Source organism: Accipiter gentilis, chromosome 31 (assembly GCF_929443795.1).
Source record: "Accipiter gentilis chromosome 31, bAccGen1.1, whole genome shotgun sequence".
In the NCBI taxonomy this organism is placed as follows: domain Eukaryota; kingdom Metazoa; phylum Chordata; class Aves; order Accipitriformes; family Accipitridae; genus Astur; species Astur gentilis.
Window position 1 is genome coordinate 20,941,752 of NC_064910.1, and position 14,983 is coordinate 20,956,734.

The window sequence follows — 14,983 nt, forward strand, 5'->3', positions numbered from 1 at the left end:
AGAGAAATACAGAGTTCAGAGGAGCGGTGACTACTTGTGAGAGTTAATGAGGGGAAATGAACTCATTTGTGATACTTGTAAACTTGAAACACAGTTACAGGGAGGGGGAGAGGGCTGGGGCATCCAGCTGCTTGTAACACAGTTGTACCAATCCGGGGAGAGGCGAGGTGCCGGCTCTGGAGAGCCTGGCTGTGCAGAGCCGTTTCTGGTTTAAATGGGATTCCTTTGAAAGAGAGTCAAAGTCATGATAAAAAAACCTACATGCTCTTTCCAAACGTCCTGTCCCAGGGCTCAGATGCTGACAGCGTGCTTTGTACCCCAATGGTGCTTTGTACCCTCAGCTTGAGAAGCCCTCTGAGCCTTTAGCCTGGCTTCCCACTGTGGCTGCCCTTAGTGGGATGGCACTGATTGACACCAGTTTCATCCCTTACCTTTGCGACAGGTACTGCAGAGAGCTGAAGTACTAAGAAACTGAAAAAGTTTCATAGGCCACCACTTGGTGTCTTGTGCTTTACATAATTTCGTTGCCACATTACATTTCAGCAATTTAAAAAGCAAACATGAAGCAGCCAAAGACATATATGACTAAACTGTAGTTTTGTTCCCAGTCTTCCCCTGAACAGCATCCCCCTCCTATACCCCCTTCTCTTTGATCCCTAAAAAGCCAGCTATGGCTTTAAATAAACCTTAAGTGGGGACACGACTCTGCTTGATGTCTGGCCTGCAATGGAAGTAAAGTGTCACTTCCAATTTTGTGTGGATGCAGAGCAAAGATGCCTGTGACCAATCCACTGTACAGTGCACTAGTTTTGTTTGAACAGGGAGCTTTAGTGAGGAGCATATTTCAAAGGGCCAGGGAAGCAGATTTTAAATGCTGTCAAAGAGAAATGATTTTACCTTTTTTAATTCCCATTCATGGTATCTTGTGTTCCTACTGCATGGATGCTGTACAATAACCTTGCATAGTAGATAGAGTAGGCAGCTGGAGCAGCACGCCAAAGACTGGCTTGGCTCAGCGGGTGTCCATCCCAGGGCAGGTATTGACCCATGTTAAGTCAGCCAAAGCGGCTGAAGACAGGCGTGTTTGCAAATGGAGGAAGGGTAGAAACAGAAAAGCAACTAGGCAGTCTCCAGCACTGCTCATTTACAAACAGGAAAGCCTAACCACATTTATCTAACAAACTTCAGTCACTGTTGCCAGTACCAAATCAAAAGGCAGTAGGTCTGTATGAGCTAATACTATCTATGTAGCTGTTCGCACAATATTTTTCAAGGAGAGTGCAACAACCAAGGAAGGACTTTAATAAAATTAGTCTCAGATTTACTATGAATAGAAGTTTAGCCAGTTTCCCTAGATGCTAGCAGGGAGAAACTCTTTTCCTATCAAATAGCAATGTAGTTGAGTAAGGAATTGAGATAAATTGTTGGGATGACTTCCAATAGTAGACTGTGGTGAGTAAATGAGGTAGGTCATGCCTCCCCAGCAGCCTGGGTTTCAGTTTCACATCAGGCAGTTCCGTATCACTGTGTCTGTCTCTTCTGCACCATTGACTTTATATACTTTATGTACATCCTCCCCTCCCCCTGCTTCCGCTCTCCCTTGTACATATTTAATCATAAAATCTCTCTGCCTTTCTGGTTCCTTGTATTTGACATGTGCTTTATCCTGGCTACTGCCTCTGGGAGCTGGTCCTTGATGAAAAGGGACAAAGCAGACCATCAAGCTATCAAGCTTTGTACAAGGCGTTACTTATTCCATCTGTCAAAATTAAACGGCACTTGGACTTTTCCCTTGGTCTATCAATATTTCCACAAAATTCAGGGCTGTCTAATGAAACTCAGGGAAAATAGTTGCATGATGACATTCTGTTGCATGTTGCCGTGGTGTCACATGGCTCTGTGCAAACATTTTTTTTTTTTTTTTGGCTTTTTAAAGATTGATCAACGAAGAGGGTTACCACCACTGCTTACTGCAGCCCTACCCCTACTCTTGCACACACCTCCCTCAGTCACCAGCCTGCTCAGATAGGCTTCTGTCTTCCAGACTAGGCATTTGTAGCACCAATTCAAACATTTGTTATATAGAAGGCACTTGGGATGTCCACAGCCTTGGTCTCACCCAGGTGCAACCGAGCATCTTGCTGTTGGCTCCGGCTGGGACACACTTCACCGCTGCATGGTTTCCAGCTGGAGGTGACCACTGTGGCCTCTCTTGGAGAAACCTTTGTCACAGACTGTCTCCCTTTCCTATGAAGGAGTCCAGCTTAAGGCTGCTCATCTCTGAAAAAAAGCACCCATTTATTTCCAGGACATGAAGGCTCAAGGTTTTCTCCTTTTTCTCCTTCCTCTGAGCTGTTTGTGGCTGTTACGGGCAGCACGTAGAATCAGTTCAACTTATCTTCCTCTCCCATTTGATTATGTACGTCCCTCTCTTCATTTTCCCACCACAGCAACGAGGACAGGGATGAAATACAACTGTTCTCCCCTCACACCGACGCCAAGGAAAGCACAGACACCAAGCTTTTAAGCTATTTTCTAGCTAAAAGCAGCGGGTGGTCAAAGCTTGTAAGAAGAGGCACCTTGTCCCTCAGTCAAAGACACATGCTCAGGTGCTTTCTTCTACTTTCAGTCTAGAAGGGAGATTTCAGTAGTAGACATAGATTTTAGGGACACATAGCCAACTATGATAAGATTGAGAAATATGGGATTGCATGTGTCCTTTCCTGGCTCTTTTCTCCCCTGCCTTTGCCGCAGCTGTGTCCATCCTCGCTCCTCTTGCCACCTCCTTGGCCGCCCTCTGCAGCAGAGCCACAAGCTCCAGATGGAGGGCTCAGCCCCACCACAGCAGGCCGGTGTTTTTCTGGTCATAGCACAAATATAGTGCTCCTAGCTCACAGGGCAGGTGATGATCAACTCCTTCATAGCTGTCGGATGAAGCAAATGGATAGGGAGGAATAAATATAGAATTCCCACAATCATCCTAAATTCCATGTATGTTGAAAGGAATTAGGGTGGTTCTCCTGGGGCAGTAGATGGCAAACTCACTTGAGGATAATTCCTGTTGGATTCTTGGTTTTGTGGTCACTGCTTATAGAGGTCACTAATCCCATAGCTTGCATTCTCCCTGGGGGTCACTAAACGCGTTGTTTTGGATTTTGGAAGTCAAGCAATGTGTGTAAGAGTGGTATGTGTTAAGCGCTCTAATAGGAAAATCACGTGCAGTATTTTAATATGTATTACATCTCAGACTCTTGACAAGACAGGCACATAGATGATGAATGTAATTTGTCAGTAAAATTCAGCAGATATATCTTCAGGGTTTAACCGGATATCAAAGCAAGAAGGCAGCACTGAAAGTATAGCACTGAAAATCAAACTCCTCAATCTTTTTCCGTCAAGTGATATTAATTATTAGATAAGTAATAATGATTTGTACTAATGCAGTCAGTATGGAGTGATAGTTCCCTAGGTTGTTACTTGGGTTTGTGGGTAGAGCTTGCTGCAAAGCACGCACTAAATGCTATGAGATTATTGCAGTTCTGCCTTGTTCTAACAGGTCAGAATAGGGCAGTTCTTGCTGGATGGTTTGCAGGCTTTTCAGATACAAGTTGTGCTAGGACAATAACATGGTTACTATTTTAGGCAGTGTGTTACTTGAATGTGACTTGTATTTCTGTTCATGTTAAAAAACCTTACGGTCTTTCCAAGCAGCTATTAATCTGTATTATAACAACTATGTCTTTAGCTGTTTGAAAAGCAAAGCCCTGGCAAGCAGAAATATAGAGTTGCCAGGCTAAAAGCAAAATATATTAAGTCAAACATCAATATTTATGACACAGTCATAGTTCTTCTGAAATAAACAAGAAGAAAATGTTGTGAAAAAGGATGGGGAAGGCTGGAAATGCTAGTGGGAGACAATAAACATAATATAGTTACAACATAAAACTCACATAACTCAGAGCTCAGTTCTTCTAAGAACCCTGGCATGATCACCTGTGGCTAAGCAGAGGCTTCAGACAAATGAAGCGAGTGATGCAGTATTGGGCAAAAGAAGGGTCAATGAGAGGATCCTTTTCTGCAATCCTTATTTTGCAGCTGTTACCCAAATAGCATGGCAGTTGAGGCATTATTGGATTACATAGAAGTGGATGGAGCCACACATCCACATCTCTTAATCAATTGAGTGGTGAGTGAAAGTTACAGTATGAATCCAAAATATTTATACTAGTACTATTTTAAAAAACACTTTCATTCTGCTTCTGGAGATAAAAGACCAGACAAATATATTGATCCTTCTACAACATCTTTTATCATTATAAGACTTGTAAACCACATCAGAATTCTCCCAAAGCATGGGTTGCATACCCTGTCACCCCGGGGTGGCACAGAAACGCAGCAGGATAGTGGGAATAGTAAACAGGTTAAAAGTTTCCCTATCACCCAGGGAAGGACCCAAGCTTCAGTTCAAGGTTTTATTTCTTGGTTCCATGGCAATCCAGGTTCCATTTGATAGCCTGATGTATTAGTTAAACTAGGAGAAAGAAACTTTATGTCCTCATGAGTAGAAAGTTTTGATTCCTCTTCTTCGTTCGTGATACTCCAAAACAAACCAGAATCCATGTTGAAAACCAATGCCACAGTAGTGTATTGCATAGTGGAGGACACACTGTTCTCATAGGTGGGAAATACAGCATCGCATCCCTCTAAGGAAAGCACAGTTTGCATCTATGTCTCCTGTGCTGTAGGCTAAGTGTTATGTTCAGTGTGCTGCTGCAGACCTGGGGAAATACAGTTTTCACTAGGTGAGGGTGACATGGGAAATCCCATCCTTTCTTCAATCTGTGAGAAAAATGAATTTTCTGAATTGTTATTTTGCACCCCAGTGTCACCAAGCCTGTGTGGATCTGGCCTGGGTTGGCCAGCAGGGCCATGGCAGCTGGGGAGGACAGGAAGGTTCAGCAATGCAGGCAGCAGGCAGTGTGATCCCATCCCAATTGCTTCTGTAGGAAATGAGGCTAAAAGCTGCTTGTATGGGGGGGGGGGGCGGTGCAGCTGCGCAGCACCCTGTAATCGCAGTAGGAAAAAGAGCAGAAACCTGTAATAATCTTCACCAGGAAATACCTTGATAATTCGTAGCTATTGTCACATACCGCATATTTAGGACCTGGCCTTTTATCAACAAGGTGCAAGCAGATGTAGCTCTGGTGGCCTTTGCTTGGCACCTGTCCCCTCGTGCCAGCGTGTCTGGGCAGCCGGGGCAGAGTGGGGAGCCCTGAGGAGGGTCTGTCCTCATCAGCCACCCAGGGTCTGCACACCCAGGTGGCCTGGAGAGACAGGGGTCCAGGAGGGCTTCTCGCCTCTCCAGAGAGAAAAAGGTGCTCCTTAAAGCCCCACACGGAAAGCCTGGGTTGTGAGGAATCCCCTAGAGAGGTGAGGCACTGGCTCTTATGTTGCTGTGGCCACCAAGCTCCCCCATGCTTAGATGGCAATGTACAGAGGAAGGGGCAACTTTCTCCCTTGGGCGACCATGTAACATGGGGCTGGAGCAGCCCCTTGGGAGCCCGGTGCCCCAGAGCTGCTGCGGGACCAAAGCAGTGGGTGCTGGGGCAGCCCTGCCTCAGCCCTGCTCCCCTCTCCAGCGGATGCTCCAGGGGCTGGAGGAGCAATGGCGGCTGAGATTAACTTTTTGCTTTCCACTGGTTAAGTCCTTTCACACCTGGTGTTGGAGCTATGAACTACCAAGTTAACTATAGTTCGTTTACATGCATATATATACAGTGACTTGGTATATATATGTGTGTGTGCGTATACACTTTGTGTATATAAATATGTGTGATACTGGAAGTGCTGTACCTTTAGCTGTTTGCATGAGTCCCCAAAATACACATAGCTGACAACTTAAATTCAGAAATTGGGGGAGGGGAAGAATAACCCTGTGTCCTGATATTTTCCGACATTCTTCCAATTTTAAAAATTGTCTGCATTAGAAACAGAACAAACTGGCCTAAGGAGTGGTAGGGAAGTTTTAAAATCTTCTGACACAGCTGTGGAAGGTTTTCCTTTGTTAGCTCCAACATGTGTGGTTGCTACAGCTGCGATGAAACCAATACTAAAAGAATGGGAAAATGAGAACAATTGCCCAAACTGGCCTCACGGTCTGGTTTGTCTGCCAGGGCCCTGTTTCTAGAAAGGAGAGTGTTGGGGGAGAAAAGGAGCAGACACCAAGAAGGATAGACAGCTGTGAAGGTGTTGTCAAGGCTCGCAGCACACTTTGCAGGTGCTTCAGCCAAAAGTTACCTCCTGGCTGTGGTGCTCGCCAACAATGACAGGCATATGTCAAAACTTGGGGAAGAATAGCACTTGTCTTTTACCAGATGCTCATTAATTCTGGTTTAAGAAATGACAGTACATAGGACATATAATTGAATATAAGAAAGGCCTGGCTTGTAGCAAGCAGAAGAGTTGTGCTTTATGAGCTGATGTTATGAAAAGGCCCTGAGTCAATGATGTTGTAGCCTTGAAAAATTATTTTTTATGATGTGTGAGAAAATTGCCTGCTATTTGATGCAGCCAACAGAACCACAATGAGGAGATGATCAGTCTGATGCTTTCTGGTTTTAGCATAATATTCAGTGAGGGTGAGAATGTGGGTCCGTGGCCACATGAAGGTATCTACATTTACAGATGGGTGTGGGCAGTGGTCTGAAACCCTATAGTGGAATCCAATCCCACTTGGGTGGCAATACCCTCCAAGTGCTATCCCCCAAAACCTCAAGATGCATCTTTCTTTTATTGCCTTGTTTTCTAGTTCTTAATTATTTTAATAATACACGATCTGTTTTGTCTGCTAGAAATACCATTTGCTTGTCTACCAAATGCCAAGAGACCTTCCTCTACCCTAGTGTAGTATGGTGGGAGCTGAGATTCTCAAAGCCAAGTGGTTTTCTTGAGGGACAGTGCATATCTGAACCCTTCATAATGGCTTTGACAATCTCACTTCCAGGCATGAGTGTGCTATTAGTTATTACCATTTACATTTTCTGGAACTTTACTTTTGATATTTTCCATTGCTACAAACATCTGCAATATGTTTTAGTTTGCTCGCGACAAAGCAATGCCCTTTTCACGTGGATGGCAGCTAGAAGACTATCCCAGAGTACAGTTACTGCAAAAGAGGGAAGGCTTTCGAGATGATATTATTACCCTGAAGTGTGTTTGCTGCCTCCCATCATCCCTCCCCAATGCTCCAACTCTGACACTTCCCTTCCTGCCTCCTTAGAAATGTTCAGCCCAGAACATCCAAAATATACATTTTCTGTATTACAGTACAATTATTTTTTACTGTATAATTATATTTTACTGCTCTTTCTCCCCAGTTTTCATCTCCTCTCCTGATGTCAACAGCTACCTGAATTTACAACATTCACTTCATAGCTCCAGAGTGTGCAATGGAGTGTAGACGGGAATGTGCAGTAACAGATGGGTAAGGTCAGGGTTAAGAGGAACTGTGAGACAGGCCCTCCCATGTCCTGCTTCTGCTTCCAGATTCCAGCATGGGGCTGCAGTGCCCTTGGTCTGGCTGTCACAGCCAAAATGGGGACAGGCCAACAATGCAACTGTCCCTTTCAGGCATGCAAGGAAAAGAAAGATGGAATAGCTATGCTAGGGGTATTCCCTTAAGAGTTTTAAAAGCTTAAAAGAGGAATGTTAAAGTCAACACCAGCCTTTGCAAGGAGCCTGGCATGAAGACTTGGAGTCCGGAATTCGGTGTGTGAGTGTCACTGAGGCCACTGCCTGCTGGGGACATGAAGCCCAGCAGTGGTGAATTAAGTGCAGCAAAGGTGATGTGGTGAACACGTGAGCTGTATCATGTGCCCAGTGCATGCCTGCCATTCGAACTGTATGGCAGGTACATGGAAAGTGCAAAATAGCGATAGCCCCCTCCTTCCTTTCTCATGTCTTTCCCCTCCAAATTTCTCTTTCATTCATCCTTTTTGCCTCCATTTCTCACTTTCCAGCTGCACCTTGCTGGGGTGTGTCTGTTTATGAGGGCCTGACTGAATAAGAAGCATAACCCCAGTAAGGATCTCCAAGGTCAATCGAGTTGTCATCACTTGCCAAATGGTGGGATGCTCGGAGCTGCCTCTGCCAAGGATGGCCAGACCCTCTGAAATGGGAGCAGCAGGCTGGAGCAGCCCGTTTTTAGGGTACCACACGGTCAAGTGGAGCAGGAGGGAAAATAGGCAATGAAAAAATGGCACTGAGACTTCCTCTCAGAGGAATGCCACGCTGTTCTGTCTCCTCCTCTTGTGTCAGGTCAGCAAAACTGGTACTGGGTCTTATTTTCTTCTTTCTTTCCTTGAGAAGGTAAAATAGAGGGGAAGGAGGAATATTCACACTGCTCCTGCTTAAAAGCTGACTTTTATGTAGTCCAAGTCAGCTTTGAAATTGAAACCTCCCTGGGATAATGAAACAGGAGAGGCTGAGTTCCTATTTAGACTGATATTATTTGGCTGAGGGCAGTCTTTACTCAAGAGTAATTTGGGAAAGTGACAGACAGCCATGACCTTGATTTACTTTGTAACAGTTTGGGTTGAAATGGAAGAGTATTGAAATTTAGATTTTTTTTAAAATTGCGGGGACATCATTAAAGAAGAGGACTTTCAGTTCTTCCTTTCAGTACATTCTGTAATGTTAAAAATAGCAGAGGATGTAGATATGTGACATTCATCTGCTGACTTCTTCATGTCTTTACCAGACTTGATTGCATTTAAAGACTGGTCAAAGCAGAAAAATAGACCAGGACACTCAGCTCACCTCTGAATGATTCTCAAAATGGGAAACACCCATTTATATGATATAATACATTTGTTAAACTGTGCTCGTGGGAGGCATAGTGCTAGATTAAAGAAGATAGTGGAAATCCTGAATGAGGCGCATTTGCTAAGGCAAGTGGAGAATTCATATAATATAGAGTATATTCTACCCCATTTACTTTGGAAGTACCCCAAGGTACACTGAAATGCATACATTAGGGCAGTGCTGCTACTTGACGCTCATTTATTTGAGCACTGATATTCAACTCAGTCACCCAAATACTTGAAACAATCTGCATTAGCCAAGTGAAACTATTAGTATAATAGGAGGGGAAATGATGGGAGAGGTTTGCAGGCTCCTCTTTCTTCTGGCTGGAAGGATTTCTACCTCTTTGATTGGGAGTTTTGGGAGCTCTGGACGTAGTTTCAGCCCTCATTTATTTATGTTGGTTTCTTTCCACCCCCCAACTCCGCACTTTGTTTGCCTGTTCTTTCTTAAAGGAATGGGTTTGTTTGCTTTCCTGCAAAAACATCTCACGACCAGGAACAAGCGTGGAACTTTCGGGTTTGGGAGCTGTTACAACCAGCCAGTGGTCTGCGAATGCTCCTGTCTGCAGATTAAAATAATGTCATCGCTTAGGAGAACCGAAGTAAAATGAGAAGGGGGTGTTCAAAAGTTTCTTCAGGGGATAAAATACCTAGGCATTTGAGCTCCAAAGTGCTGGTAGACCCATAAGAAGCAAATTTAGGAAGAGAAAACAGCAACACAAAACAAATTGTCCCATTAACCAAAGAAAACCAAGAAGTAAGGACTTCATGTGGATTTGTCGACTTGTCCTTTACTCTCTGAAACACTCTCTGCCTTCTTAGAAAAGCCGCAGGACACCCTTCCTTCTCCCAGGGCAAGGGAACCACTGCTAGCACAGGGCCAAACAGTGAGTAGGTTCCCACTGGAAAGTGCAGTAGTTGAATTTTATTTGGCTGTCCTCAATGAGAGTGGCACTGATTATTTTTTTTTCCCACCTAAAATTTATAGGAACTTAATTATAGGACATAATCAAATTATTCTGGCAAATTTGGGCAAGGAACTCAGAAATTATGGGGGTGGGATGCAGGGGACAGGCAGCAGGTTTGCCTTTTTTCGTTAAGAAGCTGGGTTAAACACTTACTTCATTTAGAAGGAAAATATGGAGATTTATCTGGTGAATTGGCACACTTCCTGCTTTCTTCTCTTTTGATCTTATGATGTATAATCGATGTTACTCCAGATATGCTATTGACGCTGCTATGTGTACATAGGATCCCCCTTTGCTAATGACTGTGATACCCCTATCACAGTGAGAAAACTGAGGTTTGGTTAATGAGTAGTGGCAGAGGACACGCTCTTCTGTATTTATCCGAAGGTTCACACCAGAGGAGCTTCAAAGATGGTCCCACATCCCTAAACTACCGCAGTCATCCCTCCTCAGTCTCAGGCTCTTTCCTGCCCATGCCAGAGGCCTGTGCCTGCTGCATGCCCAGAGAAGATGGGTGCAGCCTGGCAGGGCTGTGATTTGGAGAAGAGGACCTGCAGGGCCATGCACTTGCTAAAAGATCGAGAGGCAGGCTCTTTAGTGGAAATCCTATCCCAGGGTAACACCACCTGCTCTTTGCCGAGTGTGTAACGTTCTTCTATCCCAGCTGACAGGAGATGTCAGGTTTTCAACCCTGGCTCATTCAGAAGGGCTCTGGTATTTGATATGAATGTGTTAGCAGCCCACATGCAAAACACAGACCTGGAGGAGAGAAGGGGGAAGGACTTATGAGTAAACCCTGAGGCAGGATTTTTACTGACTTCCTTCAACTTCCTGCTGGCTCCCTGTCTCTAGCAGGGATTTTCTCTGGGACCCGATGCACCAACATGTTCCTAATTCAGAAGGCTGCTGGGGATTTCATTGCTGAAAGACTTTTGCAGCACCCCCCCATGTCAGACATTTCTAGCATGCAAGGAAGTACCATTACATGACGAGTGTGTGACATACCACTATACCTTCTAGAGGAGCTTGCATGAGTTTTGTGAGGCTTTTACAGCCTTATGTCAAATACTCACCTGAATCAACATAGCAGCAATGGTTGTATTTGTGTGCAGGCTGTATAGACAGCGCAAAAACGACTCTGAGGGCGTTTCCAAATGCAGCTTTATCCCATCGGTCCTGTTGATTGTGCAATATTTGATACGTCTGCAGCATTGCTGGTAGCAGTAAGAGATCCAGAAAGCACGTCTGTGTTTATATCTGCATGTAGCTCTGTGTGTATATAATAGGTATACGAAGGCATATGTTATACATATGCACGTACACACAGACTCCTCTCTCCTGCCAGTGCTGTGGCTGTCGTCGCTGCCGCCGCTGCTGGCTGCCGCCGTGAGCATGGGAGCGCGCGAGGGAGGCTGCGGACCCTGGGAGTCGCCGTCCATCCCTCACACCGGCGGCGGTGGCAAGGCTCACCCCAGCCGCCCTGGCCACCTCGGCGATGGGCAGCGTTCAGCACAAGCCCCACCACTACCCCAGGAGAGAAAACACAGGTAGGGAAAATAAGTCGGTGGGTGCCCTTAGCAACAGGCCCTGCGCTGGGGCTGGCCTCCTGCTCGGCCATGAGCTGCTGGCTCCTGCAGCTGTAAGCCAGGGATGACAATGTTTTCAGAAGGCTCCCTTCAGTGATGCATAGGCTGAGGAGCTTCGGAGAATGGAGCAGTGTAGCGTTGAGAGCGTGTGTGCCGGGTGCTCACAGCCTGGCTGCTTTGTAGCAGCCGGGAGTGCTGGCCGAGGCATTTTGCTGCAGCATCCTTCCCAGCAGTTAGGGGAGGGAAACAAATGGAGTTGTGAGGTGAGTCGTGGATACCAGGGGAGCGCACCAGAGGTACTTGCTCTCTGTTGGTGCCAGTGGAGCCAGCGGGGATAGAAATGAGACCGATCTCAGCCTGGCAGCTGGGTGTCCTGGTCTGCAGCAAGCACAGGGTGATTAAATCCAGATGACACTGTGTAAGAGCCAAGTATTTTGTAAGAAGCGACAATTGCTCAGGAGCCAGCATCGCCTGGGTCCTCCAGATGACCTCGTCCCAGGTAGCTCTGCTCAGGATCCTTTTTTATTACAGAAGTAGAGTTGGTGTCTGATGATGTCACGCTCAGGGGGAGGGAAATAAAAAAAAAAAAAAAGATAGATTGCAGTCCTAATGCAAGGAGGATGCAGCAAACCACAGAGAAGGTCCTCTCCTGTAAGGAAGACAAGGCAAAAGGCAGAGCCCCTAGGAAGGTCTCTCTCTCCCTCCTGCTTCAAAGAGGAAGACTGTTTGCCTTCTATAAACGGAGCTGGCTGTGTAATGCATTATACATCTCGAGGTTAGACCTCTTCTGATTTCTTAAGGGAAAGGCTTTTTTATTTTTCAAGTGGGTGCCAGTGGGGATGCTGTAAAAGCACATAGAGACAGTGCATCCTCCGTCCCGCACTGACACCAACCTGCACGGTCAACTGCAGACCTGGAACTTGGCAAGGAGCGAGGACCAAATCTGGAGCCAATGTGGGGAGGGGTGGAGAGGAGCAGCCTCAGCTTTTTTAGCAAGTGAATGGGGAGGGGGGGAGGGTAGTATGAGCAGTGATGTCATTTTTAACCAGTTCCTTGCAGAGCCAGGGAGTGAAGTTAGAGGAAAAACCTGCAGTCTCAGAATGGCTCTCAGCCTTGACTGGACACTCTAAATGACTGAGGGTCCCCACAATGGTAATTAATTTTCTTTCCTATGCAGAACTATTCTGTTATTTTTGGTCAGGCAGAGGGCATTTCTCTCTCTCTCTCTCTCTCTCTCTCTCTCTCTCTCTCTCTCTGTGTATGCTTTGAGGGTTTGACTTTCGCTTTTGCCTCCGGATTGTTAAATACCTTGCAGGTTATTTGAAGTTTTGCCTGGGTAGTTTGAGAATTTTTCTCTGGTGTGGGAATCCATGTCATTACAGGAGAGAGTTTAGCATGCAGCATTTCTGCTACTCATCAGGAGGGGAAATGCAGAGGTTGCCAAGCACACAGCTTTCTGCACGGGAAATGTACTTTTAAAATCACAGGTGGAAAGAAAGGGACTTGGCTGGCATTTGTTGCTGTAATGGATGACATTTAATGTTGCTTGTAAGAGGCAGAAAGACTTCTGGTCAACTATATATATAGAAATGAATCTTGCTTTGGTGACAATTTCTTTGCTTTTGATTGCCAGGTTTTTATTATGAGCAGTTTAATTCTAGTGGAACTGAATGGAAAATGCCAACATAAGAGATTCTGGCTGTTTGAGACAGCATGCATTAACCACTTGCATGCTGCTCCCTCCACTGCACTTGCCCTGTTGCTGTCTTTCATAGAAATCAGTGGGCTGCTAGGCTGCACCGTGGACAGTCGGCAGCACAGGGGGTTATGCTGCTTGCTGGTTCCTGGAATCCGCAGAAGCAGTCAAGCCATTTTTAGATAAATAAGGTTGTCAAGACAGGTCCACCAAGGGTAAAGTGGCTTAGCCAAAATGGCAGGCAGGAAAGAGCATCCTGAGTTTATATTTCCAAGTATTCAGCTACTGGTATCACTGGCATGGTTTGGATTTGTGGTTGTGATGCTGCTTGGTCCAAAGGCAGAGGCTGTAACGCTGGGAGTCTAGTTGGCTGTGGAAGGCTCATAACATTCCTCTCTGGGCTCCTGTTTGCCAATGGTGAGACTTGGTTGTCTTCTCACCCAGGAGAACATCCGAGATGATAGCTGAGGAAGCCAGACCTCAGTTTTGCTTACTAGGAACTTGGGATGTGCATGTGATAGCCACATACCTTCTGCTGTAGCCTATCATGGCAACCGTGAGCTCAAAGATGGGAGATCTGGGCTCAAGAATGAAAGAGGCAGGATAGAAATGGGAACATTGTGATACCTTCTGAATATGAAATGTTCCTTTTGGAGGTTCCTTGAGAGGATGAAGGCTTGGGGAATCCCTTGCTTCCCTTGAGAAAGCTCTCACTGAAGAATATTTGGGAGGAATAAGCCTCTCTTTTACCAGATGTCATGAAGATGCTGGCAGCTGTCACAGGGGCCGTTTTGAACTCCTCCCCTTGTAACAAGCCATGGTGCAGTGGGAGAGTAAATCTGGTAACCTTTTTCTTCTGCCAGTCCTCCCAGTGTTAGCCTTAGTGTAACTCGGAGCCAAAAGCCAGGCTTTAAAAATTACATTTTCCTATCAGTGTGTTTTTCATCCAGGTGTATGCTTGCCTTCACTGATACTGCTTATGTGGAGGTAGTGTGCCTGGCAGGTGGAGGGACTGTACTGAACTAGTCACCATGGTATATGGAAGCTTTCCATCTCTCTAGCACTAGGCTGAATCTTCTACTGTGGATAGGCAACTTTGTTTTCCTCTGATTTTAGTGTGGCACCCTTCACCAGCAGGAAATTAATGCATTTTTTAAAAGGAGAGCAAAGAACTATGCATCTGGAGTAAGCATTGATTCATCCTCCTCCTTTGGGGGCTCAGCTATTCCCCCTGCCTGGAGTATTCCATGGCACTAGTTCTGGCTCGTTTGTCTCAGCTCAGTTCATCTGAGGTGAGAAGTTGCAAATTCACGGCACTAGAGATGGAGTCAGCTACCCAAAGAAGAGGGGAGCTGCATGTGACTGCAGCCGGTGTGCCTGCTTCTGCAGCCTTCCCCCATAGGAACCAGCTGACTTTGCAGCAGGGAAGGTTAGGAAGACCTTTCCAAGTGCAAAGAGAAATAAAGCACTGGGACAGGAATATGGGATGTCCTTCTTTAGGCTTTTTAAGAAGAAGTAAAGTTGAGGTGGACTAGAAATGTTTAGTCCACTTTAGAGCAGTGGAATTGTGCTTGGCTTTGCATTTTGGTGTTTTTAGGACAGGTTCAGTCACACATCAGTCAAAATTCACTACAGGAAGCATCTTCTGTGTCTGGGGGTGGGTGCCTCATTTGCTGTTTATAGCATTTCAGCTGTGTTTCAGGGTTGTAGAAGTCATGGACTAGACAGTTCTCTCGTGGTTTCTTCCTGCCCTCCTTTCTACTGCAGTGTGACTTAGCCCCATTGAGGTCTTACCACCAAGGGGACAAGAATAGTTCAGTGCCTGAGCCTATTCAGCCATAAAACTTTCTACTGCTACTGTCAGCAAAA

General features: G+C 45.7%; 1 protein-coding gene across 3 annotated transcripts in view; it reads left to right on the plus strand.

Moving 5' to 3' along the window:
* Positions 1–14,983, plus strand: part of NHS (NHS actin remodeling regulator) — a 270,485-nt gene that overhangs the window by 200,992 nt on the left and 54,510 nt on the right. Inside the window, exon 1 of one of the 3 annotated variants that reach the window (XM_049834122.1) lies at positions 12,108–12,193. The exons of the other annotated variants lie outside the window; for them this stretch is intronic. Coding sequence (XP_049690079.1) covers positions 12,175–12,193 — 19 coding nt within the window. The 5' untranslated portion in view covers positions 12,108–12,174. Of the gene's footprint in view, positions 1–12,107; positions 12,194–14,983 lie in introns of those variants that run through there. 3 annotated transcript variants of the gene reach the window in all.